We start from the raw sequence: 14478 nt of genomic DNA, 5'->3' as shown, positions 1-14478 counted from the left end.
AGCGGTGTGGGGACCTTGGGTGGTGCTGAGGCAGATGGTGGAACTTAGAATTGCTCCTTCTGTTACCTAAGTAAGTTATGCTGGCAGGGGAGAGGGGGGCAAGGTCCCAAAGCATGGCAGAATCATGAGGGCACACAAGTGGATTGAAGTAATCTTAGTCCCTGCCCACACAGGGCTGCAAGCAGTACAGTCATCACACTCCCATTTCATTTTATTAATGACCACAAGATTTTAAGTGCTTACAAATAATGAGTGTTCTGATCATCAAAGTTGATCACCTAAGACAGTGGTCTCCAACCTTTTCAAGCATGAAATCACATTCCAGGATCTATCCAAACACCTTTGCCCCGCCTCCTTCCTGCCCTTTCTCCAAGGCCCCTCCCCTACTCACTCCATCCTCCCTCCCCATCCTCATCACTTTTATCAGGCTGGGGGCAGGGTTTTGAGGTGCAAGAGGGATTCAGGGCTGGGGCTAGGGTTTGGAATGCGGGCTCCAGCTGGGCACCACTTACCACAGGTGTCTTCTGGGTGGTGATGCAGGGGACTAAGGCAGGCTCACCCCTGCCCTGGTCCTGCACCACTCCCAAAAGCAGACAGCAAACTCTCTCCATCCCTGCCCCCTCTGCCCGTGGAGATGGGGTGCAGGGAGGGGCACCCTGAAATCAGCACCCCCCCTTTCCTCTTCTTCCCGTGCCCTGCACAGCAAGCAGGAGGCTCCTAGGGGTGAGGGGCACCTCCAAGGTAGAGGGCCGGGCAGCACAGAAGTGCTGAGAGGGGCAGATGAAGTGCCAGCTCTCGATAGCCTCCGGGCCAAACTGTCAGGATCACCTGTCAAAAGCTCCAAGATCTACCAGTAGATCCTGATGTACTGGTTGGTGACCACTGACCTAAGAAATAAAAGTAGAATCACAGTCTGTTTGATAAGGAAGAAGTCCTTTCATAAACGGCCTAGGATTCCTCTTTTTTAGCCTGGGACCACCTCCCCCTTCAAACTCTTTGTTCTCCAGACTTGTTTCCAAGTGTTGAATTTGGGAGGGGGGAAGGAGCCAAGTCTTGATGTCACTTCCCCCTTTTGTAACTTCTTCCAGCTTTACAGTGATGTGAGTCAAGCAGTCTCCATTGTCTCTGATATTGGCACTTTACAGCGCTGTAACTTTCTGGCTCAGGAGTGTGAAAAACACTCTCCTCCTCCTCCTCCATCTGCCTCCCGCACAGCAAATTACAGCGCTGTAAAGCACCATTGTGAACCAGGCTACTAGCTACTTCCTTCACAGAGATGTCTTACATAGAGTACTGGGAGAGCCCTCTCCCAGCAATCCAGCCGTGGCCACACTTTCAGTTTTTAAGTGTAGACAAAGCCTCCGTATGCTCTCTGAGAGGTTTCCATTTCATACGGTTGCTGGGGGTATTCCTTGTGGGTGTGTATTATGGATGTGAACGACTAGTCAACTATCCGATAAACAAATGCTTATTGGAGAGTCAACACACTAGTCAGCTAGTTGCTTCCCCCCTCTCTTGCTGGCTCTATCAGAAAGAGGCAGCAAGGGAGGGGGAGAGGAGGGAGTGCTTCAAAGCGGCAGCGCCATGTGGATCCAGGGGTCAACTGGGGACTCCCCACCTGACCCCAGGCCCCATGTGGCACTGCCACTTTGAAATGCTGTGGGGATCATGGGGCCAGCGGGGAACTGCTTGAGTCTCCCACTGACCCCGTACTTCCCTCAGCACTTTCACCTCTGAAGTGTAACAACATCCCTGGGGCTGTTGCTACACTTCAAAGGTGGAAGCACCCTTATCAACTAATCAAACAGTCAGTGCAAATTACATCTACTATTCGATTAGCCCATTAATCTAAATTTAACATCGCTAGTGTGTATTCCACTTAATGGGCCAGCATCAGTGTCTGGTTGCTCCATTGTACCTGAAAGATTGATTGTGGTGTTTCCAACTTTGCAGCACGTTTCAGTCGCACACACAGAGTGCAAAACTTCATAACATTGACAGCATATACAATAAAACAGGATTCTAACGTTCAACAGATCAAGACTTTTAAAATTATGCTTCAGAAGGTATATTTTGTATAGAACACATCATTGTCATATCACCCTGGTAAACATGGGGTGTTGCTTTGAGGTCAGATCAGCATTTTCAGGTGAAATGAAGCTTTGATTTTAGCCACATAACCTAATGACAGCAGTTTAAGCATCATCATTAACTGATTGAAAGTGAAGTATTTTTGCAAAAGCTTCCTGGTATTGTAGGTGGAGTTTTGAGTAGCGTGCCACTTGACACCTGAATTACCCTTAGGGACAGGAGTTTCTAACCAGATCATAGTGTGATATGGACACCGAGTGCTGTGCATCTAGGGCGGTCTCTGTTGTGCTTGCGATAACCAGAAACTCATGTATTCTGTAAGATGAAGTGTATCTTGACAGCAGCCCAGTCTCAGTATTGGAATGTAGTTAGTGGAGTTAGTCAAACATGTATATTTTGCTTTGTTTACGTAGCTTTTGGGTTTTTTAAAACCTTAAGCACTGTTTTATTTTTACATAGCCAGTAGTGTTGTAAGAGCCTCAGTCTTGGAATGGTGGTGATTATTAAATCAAACTAGCCAACAGGCAAGGAGTGAAGGGGATAAAATTGATCTAAGGGATGGAGGGCAAGCTGTATGAGCAAAGGCTGAAGGAACTGAGGATATGTTTAGTTTGGAAAAGAGGAGACTGAAGTGGGGGACATGACAGAAGTCTTCAAATAATTGAAAGGCTGCCACAGAACAGATGAAGGAATAACTTCAATCTACTGCATAGAGGATTTGGATTAAATCGCAGGGAAAAGTTTCTAACTGCATGAACAGTAGCTAATGGAGCAGCCTTGTGAGGCTGCGGAAGCTCCTTCACTGGAGGTTTGCAAAAGGAGGCTGTATCGCCAGCAGTCTGTGGTATTTAGGCACAACAAATCCTGTATCTTGGCAGGAGCAGGACAAGGTGACCCTTGCAGTCCCTTCTAACCCTGCAGTTCTAACAACAACAAATTTAACTGAAACTGTCTGGGAACCTTACGAGGGGGAACATGTAACCATCTGAATCGGGGTGGGGGTGCAAACTTTTTGTCCTGAGGGCCATATCTCAGCATAGAAATTGCATGGAGGACCATGGATGCTCACAAAGTTGGGGGCCGGGGTGCAAGAGGGCTCTGGGTGGAGGGGGGGAGAGCTCTTGGGTGGGGACAGAAGCGAGGAGTTCACATTGCTCCAGGCTGAGATCGAGGGGTTTGGCATATGTGAGGGAGGCTCTCAGTTGGGGCAGAGGATTGGGGCACATGGGAAGGGGGGTGAGGGCTCCGGCTGGGGGTGCAGGCTCTGAAGTCAGGCTGGGAATGAGGGGTTTAGGATCCAGACTGGGATTGAAGGGTTTGGGGAGCATTTGATAAAAGGTAGAAAGGTGTTAGCTGTAACCTAAAGCTCTTATTTACCTAAGAACCTCAGGCATAAGTTCTTGAATATAGCCAGTCATTCCTCCTTAGTTCCCAAGCATGGCAGGACTGAATATACTGAAGCCCTTATGTTAGAATTGATCTCCTTAATAATTAATTCTTTCTTTAGTTAGCAGGTATCGCCAGAAACTCAAATATGAATTGGGACGAGATACAAAGTTTGTTATGTCTTACGCTCAGAAGGAGGAAATGCTTCTGGAGGAAACCTATTCTGCTAGTCTTATTGAGTTGGTCAGTTATACCAATGAGAGCCTAGGCTATGTGAGCCACTTAGAAGACCTGTTTGATGATAAAACTGGGGTAATTAACGAACATGGAGAGACGATCTACGTCTTTGGTGATGCAGGCATTGGAAAATCCATTCTGTTGCAAAAGATGCAAAATCTTTGGGCCAGAGAAGAATTGGGTGTAGGTACCAAGTTTTTCTTCCGGTTCAGATGCAGAATGTTTAGCTGTTTTAAGGAGAATGACGCCATCTGTTTGAAGGATCTCCTGTTTAAATACAACTGCTACCCTGACCAGGATCCTGAGGAGGTATTCAACTACATCCTGCACTTCCCGCATGCAGTCCTCTTCACGTTTGATGGCTTTGATGAGATCCATTCCGATTTTGACCTGAACAGCATCCCAGAGATCTGCTCACCCAATGAACCTACTCACCCACTTGCCTTGCTAGTGAATCTTCTCAGTGGAAAAGTTCTTAAGGGATCAAGGAAAGTTCTGACCGCAAGGACTGGAACTGAAGTTCATCAAAACATCATTAGGAAGAAAGTACTACTCCGAGGGTTTTCCAGCAATAACCTGAAGGAATATTCTAGGAATTTCTTCAGAGATGAGGAGTGTCGGGTATTGATGTTGAACCAACTGGAAGCGAACCCCAGTCTCTGCAGTTTGTGTTCAGTGCCTTTGTTTTGTTGGATTATCTTTAAATGCTTTGAACACTTCCACGCCATGTTCGACAGTGCTGAGCTTCCAAACTACTCAGTTACACTCACAGATGTTTTTTTGCTCATGACTGAAGTTCACTTGAACCGAACTCTGAAAACAAATTTGCTGAAAAAGAACACCAGGAGCCAAGTGGAGACATTCAGGTCAAAAAAGGAAACTCTGTTCTCTTTGGGTAGAATAGCACATATGGGGATGGAAAAGTCTCTCTTTATCTTTGACCAGGAGGAAGTCACAGCCTTGAACATGTCAGAGCAGGATTTGCACCTGGGATTCCTCAGAACAGTTCATGACTGTGGTGATTATGAAGACCAGTCCTATGAGTTCTTGCACATGACCCTGCAGTCTTTTTTCACAGCTTTGTTCCTAGTTACTGAGGAGAAAATGGGTACAAAGGAGTTACTAAAGTTTTTCACAGAGTGCTCTTCCACTGAGACTGCCCAGTCTACTTGTCTCTCTATTCCGTGGTTCCGTACTCACCCCATAGGAGACGATCCTTTCCGAAACAAAGAACATTTTCACTTTACCAATCTTTTTCTCTGTGGTCTACTTTCCAAAGGCAAGGAGAAGCTCATCAGACATTTAGTTTCACCTGTAGCCATTAAGAGGAAAAGAAATGCACTCATCACTTATCTCTTAAAAAGCATGAAATTTCACATGGAGAGCCTGATGCGGGCAAGACTTAAGGGTTATAAACAGATTCAGGTCATGCCTAATTTTGTTTGGATGCTGAGGTGCATTTATGAGACACAAAGTGAAAAACTAGCCAAACTGACTATCAGGGGCATGAGAGCCAACTATATCAAACTTACTTATTGCAATGCCTATTCTGCGGATTGCAGTGCCATTTCCTTTGTTATGCAGCACTTTCAGAAGCATCTCGGTCTGGATCTAGACAACAATAATATCAATGACTATGGAGTAAAACAGCTTCTACCTTGTTTTAATAAGCTTACAGTGATCAGGTAGGACGTCATGCCAGGTGACTGTTTCTCTAGATTTCTTACACAATATAAGCATTACACTTATAGAAACTCTTTTAAAGCTTGAGAGGGCTAAAGGCACCAACTGCCGCTGGAAATAAACTATGTTCAGCTTTTAAAGCCTTGTTTCAGAATGATCACCTCAGTATCTTGAGAGGAGGCAGTCCCAAGTAGCAAAATTTGGATCAACATTTTAATCTCCCAGAGTTTGCCAACTTCAGATTTTGTGTGTGTAAGTAAAAGGTAGGACAGCAGAAGGGACCTGCTGTGTGAATTTGGAATCCAGATTGCAAAAAATGCCACCAGAAGTTTGGTGTTTAGGTCTGTGATCTTGATGTGGGCCCATCTCAGGTTATCTTGGAAGTAGGCCAGGTTCTGAGAGGGAGGGTGGGGAGGGAGGAGCAGAGAAGTACTTCCCTTACATAAAAATTTGCGAGAGCCCTGTCCTGGTTTTAAAATATGGCAGTGGAAGGGAGGTGCCATTCATAGCAATTGCTAATCAGTGCAGTGTGCCTTGTATGTTAGCATGGCTAATCCAGCATGAGGACTGTCATTTCCATTTGTTAATTCCTGCATGAGAGAAAATGATATTTGTAATAATAAAACCCAGTTTCTCAGCCAGTCACTTGAAACGAAGCAAACTCCTCTGATCTGTGGAAGTTGAGACCGTTCCCTCTACCGAGCAATGCATCTCAGGCCATGTCTTTACAAAACAGAAGATTGATACGACTGTGATTGATCTTCCAGAGTTCAATTTAGCGAGTCTAGTTAAGGCTTGCTAAATCGAACTCAGAGGACACCCCCATCAGCGGCCTGTACTCCTGTTTCTGCAAGTAGTAAGGGAAGCTGACTGGAGCGGGAAACAAGGTACCTGGCCTCAGACTGAGGGAGCTATCGGATTCCTGGAAGAAGCAGGAGTGGCTTTGTAGCAGGGCGTTCTCAGAATTTGTCGGTATGGCAGCATAGTGCGAATTCTGGGTTTGTGTGAATTGTACGGTACGCGAACGGTTTGTGCTGTAACTTCCCTGTGCAGACCCAGCAGAACTGAACGTAAAGCTACCTGCATCTCATTACCTTTTAATTCATGCCAGCAGGGTCTGCGTGGTGCAGTTACAATACAGCAGGTTAATGTGCTTTACTGTTCACACCTCTGTAATCTGCAGTGTGCTGCTGTGTAGACAAGCTCTTGGCATTGGAGCTTGGTCCACAAATGGCACTGGTCAAAACTTTTCCAGTGGATCATTTATGTTGGAAAATGCTGATTTCTTGAAATTGAAATGTTTCACAGGCACATGTTGATGGTTGATGACATTTAACAGAATAATTTCTAAGCTATTCACTTATATAACATGAGAAGAATTCAACTTTATCCCAGCAACTCTTTTATAAATTGTAATATAAAAACCAGAATTATAAAGTTGAAATAAAATGTTCAGGTTTTTTTCAGAAACAAAATATATTGGAAGATTTTGTTTCATGAGAAAATTCAGTCATTTGATTTTTGGGGTCCCAATTCAGGGCAAAAAAGAAATGTCAGAATTTCCTGTGGCATGGAAATTCAGTGCTTGGATCACAGCTCACTAGAGCATACATGGCATGACATCAGAATGTGCTTCTGTACACAGCTGTTTTCTAAGCATTCACTGCATATGAGGAGGCCCATTGAGGAGGGAGTTGTGCTAGAATAGGTTTTGGTGCAGGGATGCCGAGTGGAGCGTCTCCAGTAATTACAATAAAGTGGGGGAGGGTCTGTTTCTGCTTTGTTGATCTACTGATTTTTTCTGGTTTTAAGCCTGTGTACAGAACACACAGAATTATCTGGGAGCTCTATTTTTTTTAAAGTGAAGTTTTTAAACCTGAATTCACATTTCTACTAATGGCTTTTATACATTGAGGTCTGACGCTCTGTTAAAATGTCAAAGGAAGATGTGTAGATCTCCAGCAGTCCATGAAGATCCAAATACCAAGATCCAAATACCCTGTGGCTGGTGAACCCTTCATAATCTGTACTAATCAGCCATCGATTTCCTGCCTTCTTCTTTTAGGCTGAGTGTTAACCAGATCACAGATCACGGAGTAAGAGTACTATATGATGAGCTCTCCAAGTACAAAATTGTGACTTTTTTGGGGTATGTATCAGCATGGAACAGCATAAGAGAGAATTGTTTCATTACAGCACCTTGCATCCTGAGTGATGCCTCAACACTGATAGTTGGGACACTAGCAAGTACAGGATGGAAATGCAGGTCCCTTTAGAGTGTGTCTCCACTGCAGTAAAAGACATGCAGCTAGCCCGGGGCAGCTGACTTGAGGTCACAGGGCACTGGTCTGAACCCCTGGATATGTACACTGTAATTTTATAGCCCTGCCACCCAAGCTTAAGCCACCTGACTGGGCCACGACTGCTCGTGGGTCTTTTATGATAGTGTAGACTTACCCTTCGTTGGTAGATCCTGACTATGGCAGATGTTACAAAGCATGTTTTGTGTCATAATGTAGCGAGATGTGGTGCAGGTGTCCACATGACAGCACGGCAGGAGAGACCATTTCCCCATAAAACAGTTTTCCTCTCCTCTTTGTTCACAAGGTGGATTCTGCTAAGGGCAAACCTCACTCCTGTTGTAATGCTGATAGGGTGTGTTCAGTTTTGCCAGTAATACCTGACCTCCTATGTCTTTATCCACCTGTACAGTAGTTCAGTCATTTCTTTCTTCTGTACAAAGTAGATTTAGCTTACAAGAGAGAAGGGGAGTGGAAGGGTTATCTTTTAAGGGGTCATGTTCACTGGATCCTTTTGCAGGAAGCAGCAATTTCCTTAAAGCCCTAAAAGAAGATCAGTTTCTAGTCAAGTTTGGGGTGTGGGGTTTGTTAGCCTTTATTCGCTACTTTTGATTAAATGGTGGCATAAAAATTACTTAAAAGTGAACTTAAATTCAAAAAAATTGTTTCCTTCCATGCATGCCCTAATTCCCTGTGAACCTACCCAGTAATCTGACCTTGCAGTGCAAGGAACAGGATGTATTTCAGAGGGATTTAATGCATCTAATAAAAGAGCACATATTTTGCATGGCTTCTGGTTTCAGAACTTTTTATATAAAATATGTTCATATTGGGACAAAAAATGGAAGCTGGGTTTGCTGGAAGAGATCATTTACATTTCTTTTAATATGTAAACACTTTAAATAAATTCCAGTCTGCTCTTCTTAAATTTTATAGATCTTGATTAAATTATTATTCCATGACTAAAAAGAAGTATTTAAATCCTTGTACAGACCCTTATAAAGATAGATACTCTGGGTGTACCAAAAATGTCCAGGTTGTATATATTCAGATAACAGCAGAAATAATCTATTTTTATCAATGTGATTTTTCTTTAAGCTTGTACAACAACCAAATTACAGATGTTGGAGCCAAATACGTTGCAAGACTCATTGAAGAATGTTCAAGTCTCACATATGTTAAGTATGTCCAGGATTTTTCTTTATCATGCTCTGAGGTACCCCAGTTAGGGTATATCAACTTTAAAGGAAGATAGCAAAAAGTTTCTTACTTGAATACAAGAAAACACATGTAGATTGAACAAAAGGAGGTTTGCAAAGTTATGTAATTTCTTATAATACTCTGACAATGACTGCTCCGGATTCATTCCTTTAATGCTTAATCTTAAGACTGTTTTGCACAGTGGGATGCATTGACCCTTGGAAGAGGGTCAGCACAAGATCTATACTCCACTTATATCCAATTTTTAGTGCTAGAGAGGCACTTTAGTAACTCATAAACCTTGTCCTGTGACTTCTGCATAGGGATACATTTCCCTCATTGTAGCTAATTTCAGGTTTGTTTAAGCCTGCCCCTTTCACGAGTAAAGGGAAAGAATGTATGCCAGTATTGCATTTCAGTGAAGGAACTACCAGAAGCCAACCAGTGAATTATTACCATTGGTTACAGGGAACTTCCTCAAAGGTAGAATGCTTAGCCATGCACAACACCAGTTTTCATCCTATTGTTAAGCCATGTTAAACTTGTTGCTTAATTATTTTTATCACAGAAAATGAAAAGAAATGAAAGAAGCAATGAGAGCTAGCGGGAGTACAGAATTCTTGGATTCTAGTCATGGCTCTGCTACTAACTTGTTGTGTAGCCTTGGCTCTGAATTTTGCAGCCTAAAATGATTCCTTTTGGTCTGAGGCCTTGTAACCAAAAGTGTAAATGTGTGCAACATTTTAGTCCACGGAAATTTGCAGGAGTCATAATAGACCTCCTCCACTGTTATCTACCATAGGAGTCGGCTGTGAGGATCCGTGTCTAAGCTGGGGGTTAAGTAGCTGTACAGATGAGGTGTTTCTCCTTTTAAGAGCTGCATCTTAACAGTGAATATGTTTTTATGCAGAATAGGGGCTAACAAGATAACCAGCGAAGGAGGGAAGTGTCTTGCCCTTGCTATCCAGAAGAGCAAAACGATGTTTGAAATTGGGTACGTAAAATGAGTTATTGCCTGGCGGGATATTAAACATGATATTTCCTGGGGGCTGCAAAAGGAGCTGGGACTGTTTGTAGCAACTGAAAAGCTGGCCCATTGAGTGTAGGAATGGCAGCTTCCAGAGGGTCAGGGCCTGATTAATATATAGACACACTAGGCCTATGGCCTAAATTCAAGTGGAGGGTCCAAAATCATAGCTTAGCATCCTTTGCCACAGCTGCCACCTCCTTGTCCTGCCCAAGGGGCATCAACCACCTGCAGGAGCACCCACCCCCAGCAGCCTGAGGTCGTGTGAGTGGAGGCCCCATCGTCCTGTCTCCTCTTTGCTTTCTTTGGGGTGCTCAGTGCAGTCTCTCTGTTACCCTGCATGCAGAGCCTGTCACTGTTCCTGGCTCTGACCCAAGCCGTATAGGATATGTGTGGAAAGAGAGGCTCCTTGGGCCCACCCCAGCCCCGTGCCAATGCAACTAAACCAGCCCTGCAGGCTCGTCCTCCTCTGTGATGTGTGAAGATAAAATGGTGGTGATGCTCCTACCACCTTGCCAGGCCAGCGGAGTTGTTGGCATCTCAAGAGCAGACTGACACTGAGTGAAATCTCAGGGAATTGCCACTGTCAGTCTGCTATTGAGATTACTCCTCCTCCTCAAGACTAGGTCAAACCCCGCACATCAGGGCACGATGCCCAGAGCAAGGAGCTGGGCCCAGACAGGTGGGACAGAAGCTGCTGCAGTGGGACTCAGTCTCCTTCCCCTCCCCTGCCTTAGGGCCTCCCCTTCACACCAGGATTAGGGATGTTAAATTGTGGTTAATCAGCTAGTCGAGTAGTCAATGGAATTTCCATCGACTACTCCATCAGTCGATGCGGGGAGGGGGGGAGGTTCTCTACCCCCTTTGAGGCTCTGCAGTTTAAATGTAGTAGGAGCCAGGTGCACAGCCAGTTTGCGCCGGCCCTGGAAGCTACCGCTGCTGTGGCTCTGCATTTTAAGTGTAGTAACAGCCCCCCTGCAGGCTCTTACTACATTTAAAATGCAGAGCCACAGCAGGGGTAGCTCCCTGAGGCAGCGTGAGCTGGGACTGAACAGTCTTGGCTCATGCTGTCTCCAGGATACTGCAGCTCTGCCACAGAGGCAGCAAAGTGGAGGGGGGAAACGTGAGTCGTCGACTAGTCAACTATATTACATCCCTACTCTGGGTCAGCTGCATGGGAAAGTGTCCCATAAAGAGGTGTGGCTGTAGGCGGCTCCCAGCACACTCCAAGAGACACTCCCACCGAAGCAAGCGCTCTCCCAGTGCTCCCTTAGAGCAGAATTGAACCCTCAGAACTCAGTCTTGGAAGATGCTGGAACCTGCAAGGATCAAATGAAGGGGGCCAATTCCTTGACCGGCTTGGAACCCTGCTCAGTAGAACAAGCTCCCTGGGGAGGTGGGATAAAGGTGGCACTAGATCCCTGTCTTGTATGTCTCTGTTTCCTTCCCTTGCCAGAATGTGGGGTAACCAGGTTGGAGATGAAGGAGCGAAGGCATTTGCAGAGGCGCTCAGGAATCACCCCACTTTAACAAATGTGAGGTAATAAATTGGGTTTACCAAACACCTGCCTTTCTCATGTGCTTTGAAATCAGTTCTGATCTGGGGAGGCTTTGTCTGAGAAGTCGGTTCGGTGCTGCAGCATTTCTTCTGCAGGCCAGCATGCCCCTGAGTCAATCAGGAGGCCAGCCTGAGGCCCGTGCTGAGGCGGGATTTTCGGTCACAATGCAGGTGATTGTTTATATACCTGTCATTTTCTCTTCTTATAATGCTCCCTAATTACAGTCTAGGGACTCTTCTCTGCTGCTGTCCATAGTCCCTTAAACCCATGCTTAAACAAATTTCTTGCACTCAGGCTAAAGTTCAAACTAGGCTACTTTTTTCATGATCAGAGTTTATTAAGGACTGATTACACAAAGTTTGGAAGGAGGAAATGGAATTACACTAACACTTAAAAAAATACAGGAAAAAGGTTTCAGAGACTGGTACCATTCTCATTTGATGACACTTGACACCTACTTTGTAATAGTGCAAATGATGGCACAAGCCACAGAGCGGTTGAGAAATAGGCCCCTGTTGCATTGTATGCTAGTAAAGTGTGCTCTCTTCAGGAGAAACAAGCAGTTTCTGAAGTATTTCTTAGGCCAGTGGCTCCCTTTTTTATGCTGCCAACTGGCAAACCCATTCACAAACTTTTGGTGAGCTGGCAACATTTTATTTGCATATTTGCATTATTCATATTCGCAATGAATATGCAAATAAAATATTACTGGTCTGCCAAAATATGTATCCCAGCCCTGAGAGCTGCCGCACAGCAGCTGGCTTCAGCTTAATCGGCCACCGCTTTGTAGGCGGCTGTCAGAGCTGAAGCTGGCTGTTCGTGGCGGGTTTGGGCCCAGGGCAGAGGTACACCCGACCCCCTGAATCATCACTCAGCAGTTGGCTGTCGCTCCAGCAGCCCCTGCGGACCGGCAGTCAGCAGACCGGCAGTTGGGAGCTGATGTATTAGGTTTTGTTTGCACTAGAGACCTTACATAGGTGCATTGATATAGCTGCATGGCTGCTAAGATATCCCATGTAGCTGCTCTAGGCTGATGGGAGAGAGGTCCGTCGACATAATTAAACCACTCCCATGAGAAGATTGTGCTGGGAGCCATGCTATGTAGGTAGCAGTGTATTCACACTGGTGCTTCTGTTGATGTCACTTACGTCTGTCAGGGGGTGTTTTTAATACCCCTGAAGCTATATCTACACTGCGGAGCTCTCCGGTATCCCGGAAAAGCTCTACCGTGTCCAAGGAACACTACCTGCTTTTTCGGAACAGTTTTGAAAAAGTGGATGCATTCTTTCGGCATCTCTGTATTGCTTATTGTATGAGGAATAAGGGATGTTCCGAAAGAGGAGGTTTTTCTGAAATTTGGTCCCATGTAGATGGGCCAAAGTTTGGAAAAGCCTCTTCTGGAAAAAAAAGTGGAAAAAGATGTGCAAATTGCCATTCGCAATTTGTGTATGTTTTTCCAAAAGAACTCTGCAATCTAGACATAGCCTGAGTGACATAACTTACCAACAAAAGTGCTAGTGTAGACATAGCCTTAGGCTGTAAACCAGGGGTGAGCAATAATTTTTAAAAGGGGGTCACTTTAGAAATTTCTAAAGTGGGCCCCCAGTCACCCTGAAGGGGTGGGGCCTTGGGCTGAAGGGGCGGGGCCAGGAGACTTATTGTGCTTCCCTCCATACTGTGATTGTCCTGTGGTTGGGGAGCGTGAGAAGTCTTCCCCTTCCCTTCCCCACTCCGCCCCCTGGAGAGAAATGCCAGCTGTTTTAAAACAGCTGGCGGTTCCCTCTAGGTGCCTAGCGGGAGGAGTCTTTGCGTGCTCTCCCTGCCCCCAGGCCAATCAAAGTCTGGGGACAGGAATTGCATAAAATCTCCTCACCCCCGCAAGAGCATGCGGCGGCTAGAGAGACACACCTATTGGCAGGGCGGGGACAGGACAAGAGAGACTTTGTGGGCTCCCCACTCCCAAGCCCTGATTGGCCTGGGGGTGGGGGAGTGGCCAGACGACTGCGGGCCAGGTCTGGCCTGAGGAGGGCCCTATGCCCACTCCTGCTGTAAACACTACATGTCTTTAACTGTTTGCGCAACCAGGCTACTACAATATAAATTATAGTATTCTGTGCGACAGTGGTGATAATGAAGTTCTGTATCTAAGCTTGACACTAGTATGGGAAGGCACGCAAATGTTTGAAATTGGCAGTAAAGTATAAGGGGAAGCTAGCATTATAAATCTCAAGATTCAGTTCACACCTATTTGCTTTAATGTTTTCAGTTCTCTGAATTTTAAAATAATTCCCAGTTTCAGTGCGTGTCCCCGCCACCCTTTGTTTCTTTTGTATTGGGTCATTTACTTTCATTTTGTCTCCCAGTTACACTAAATTCCACAACCCTTTCTGGAAATTGAGAGCAAATATCCTTGCTTGCTTCCCCCACAAGATGGTGCTCTTCACTAGTTTCTTCAGTAGAGAAGCAAGGATTGTGGTTAGGACATTGGGGAATCTGTGGAGAGCTTGCTGCTGCTGTCTCAGATGATCAGTGATTTCACAGACAGAGCTCTGCCCTGGTTTCCCCAGGCGGATGACTGCCCAAAACAAAACTCAGTGGTGAACAGCTAGCTGTAACCTAGATTTTTGTTCAAATAGAAAAGCTACCTCAAAGAGCCACCTTCTCCTCACTGCAGAATTCCTCCCAGAACCCTACTGTCGAGGGCGGTGCACCTTGAACCAGCATTAAGCTGAGTTATGCTTGTCTGGCACTTGCTGTGGAATTCATGTTTCATTAATTTAGTGCATACAGAAGCAAAAGTGATGATGTGCACTGGCAGGCTCCAATCCGTGTGTGTGTGTGCACATGCACACATGTGCATATGAATTCTGCCATTGCATCTTCACCCAGCTCATTCTTGAACCATATAGGGCTAGAAGGGAATGCAAGGGTCTTCTAGTCTAATCCCCTGACAAGATGCAGGATTTGTCATGTCTAACCCATCCAAGAGAAATTG

General features: G+C 45.4%; 1 protein-coding gene across 5 annotated transcripts in view; it reads left to right on the top strand.

The window, feature by feature from the left end:
• Window positions 1-14478, top strand: part of NOD1 (nucleotide binding oligomerization domain containing 1) — a 42627-nt gene that overhangs the window by 16894 nt on the left and 11255 nt on the right. For 4 of the 5 annotated variants that reach the window (XM_075921950.1, XM_075921947.1, XM_075921949.1 and 1 more), the window contains exons 4-8: window positions 3599-5399; window positions 7463-7546; window positions 8796-8879; window positions 9808-9891; window positions 11381-11464. In XM_075921950.1, coding sequence (XP_075778065.1) covers window positions 3599-5399; window positions 7463-7546; window positions 8796-8879; window positions 9808-9891; window positions 11381-11464 — 2137 coding nt within the window. The remainder of the gene's footprint in view (window positions 1-3598; window positions 5400-7462; window positions 7547-8795; window positions 8880-9807; window positions 9892-11380; window positions 11465-14478) is intronic. The other variant, XM_006125579.4, reaches the window with a different exon arrangement.

Source organism: Pelodiscus sinensis, chromosome 2 (genome assembly GCF_049634645.1).
Source record: "Pelodiscus sinensis isolate JC-2024 chromosome 2, ASM4963464v1, whole genome shotgun sequence".
Lineage (NCBI taxonomy): Eukaryota > Metazoa > Chordata > Testudines > Trionychidae > Pelodiscus > Pelodiscus sinensis.
This window is presented reverse-complemented; position numbering and strand designations above follow the sequence as displayed.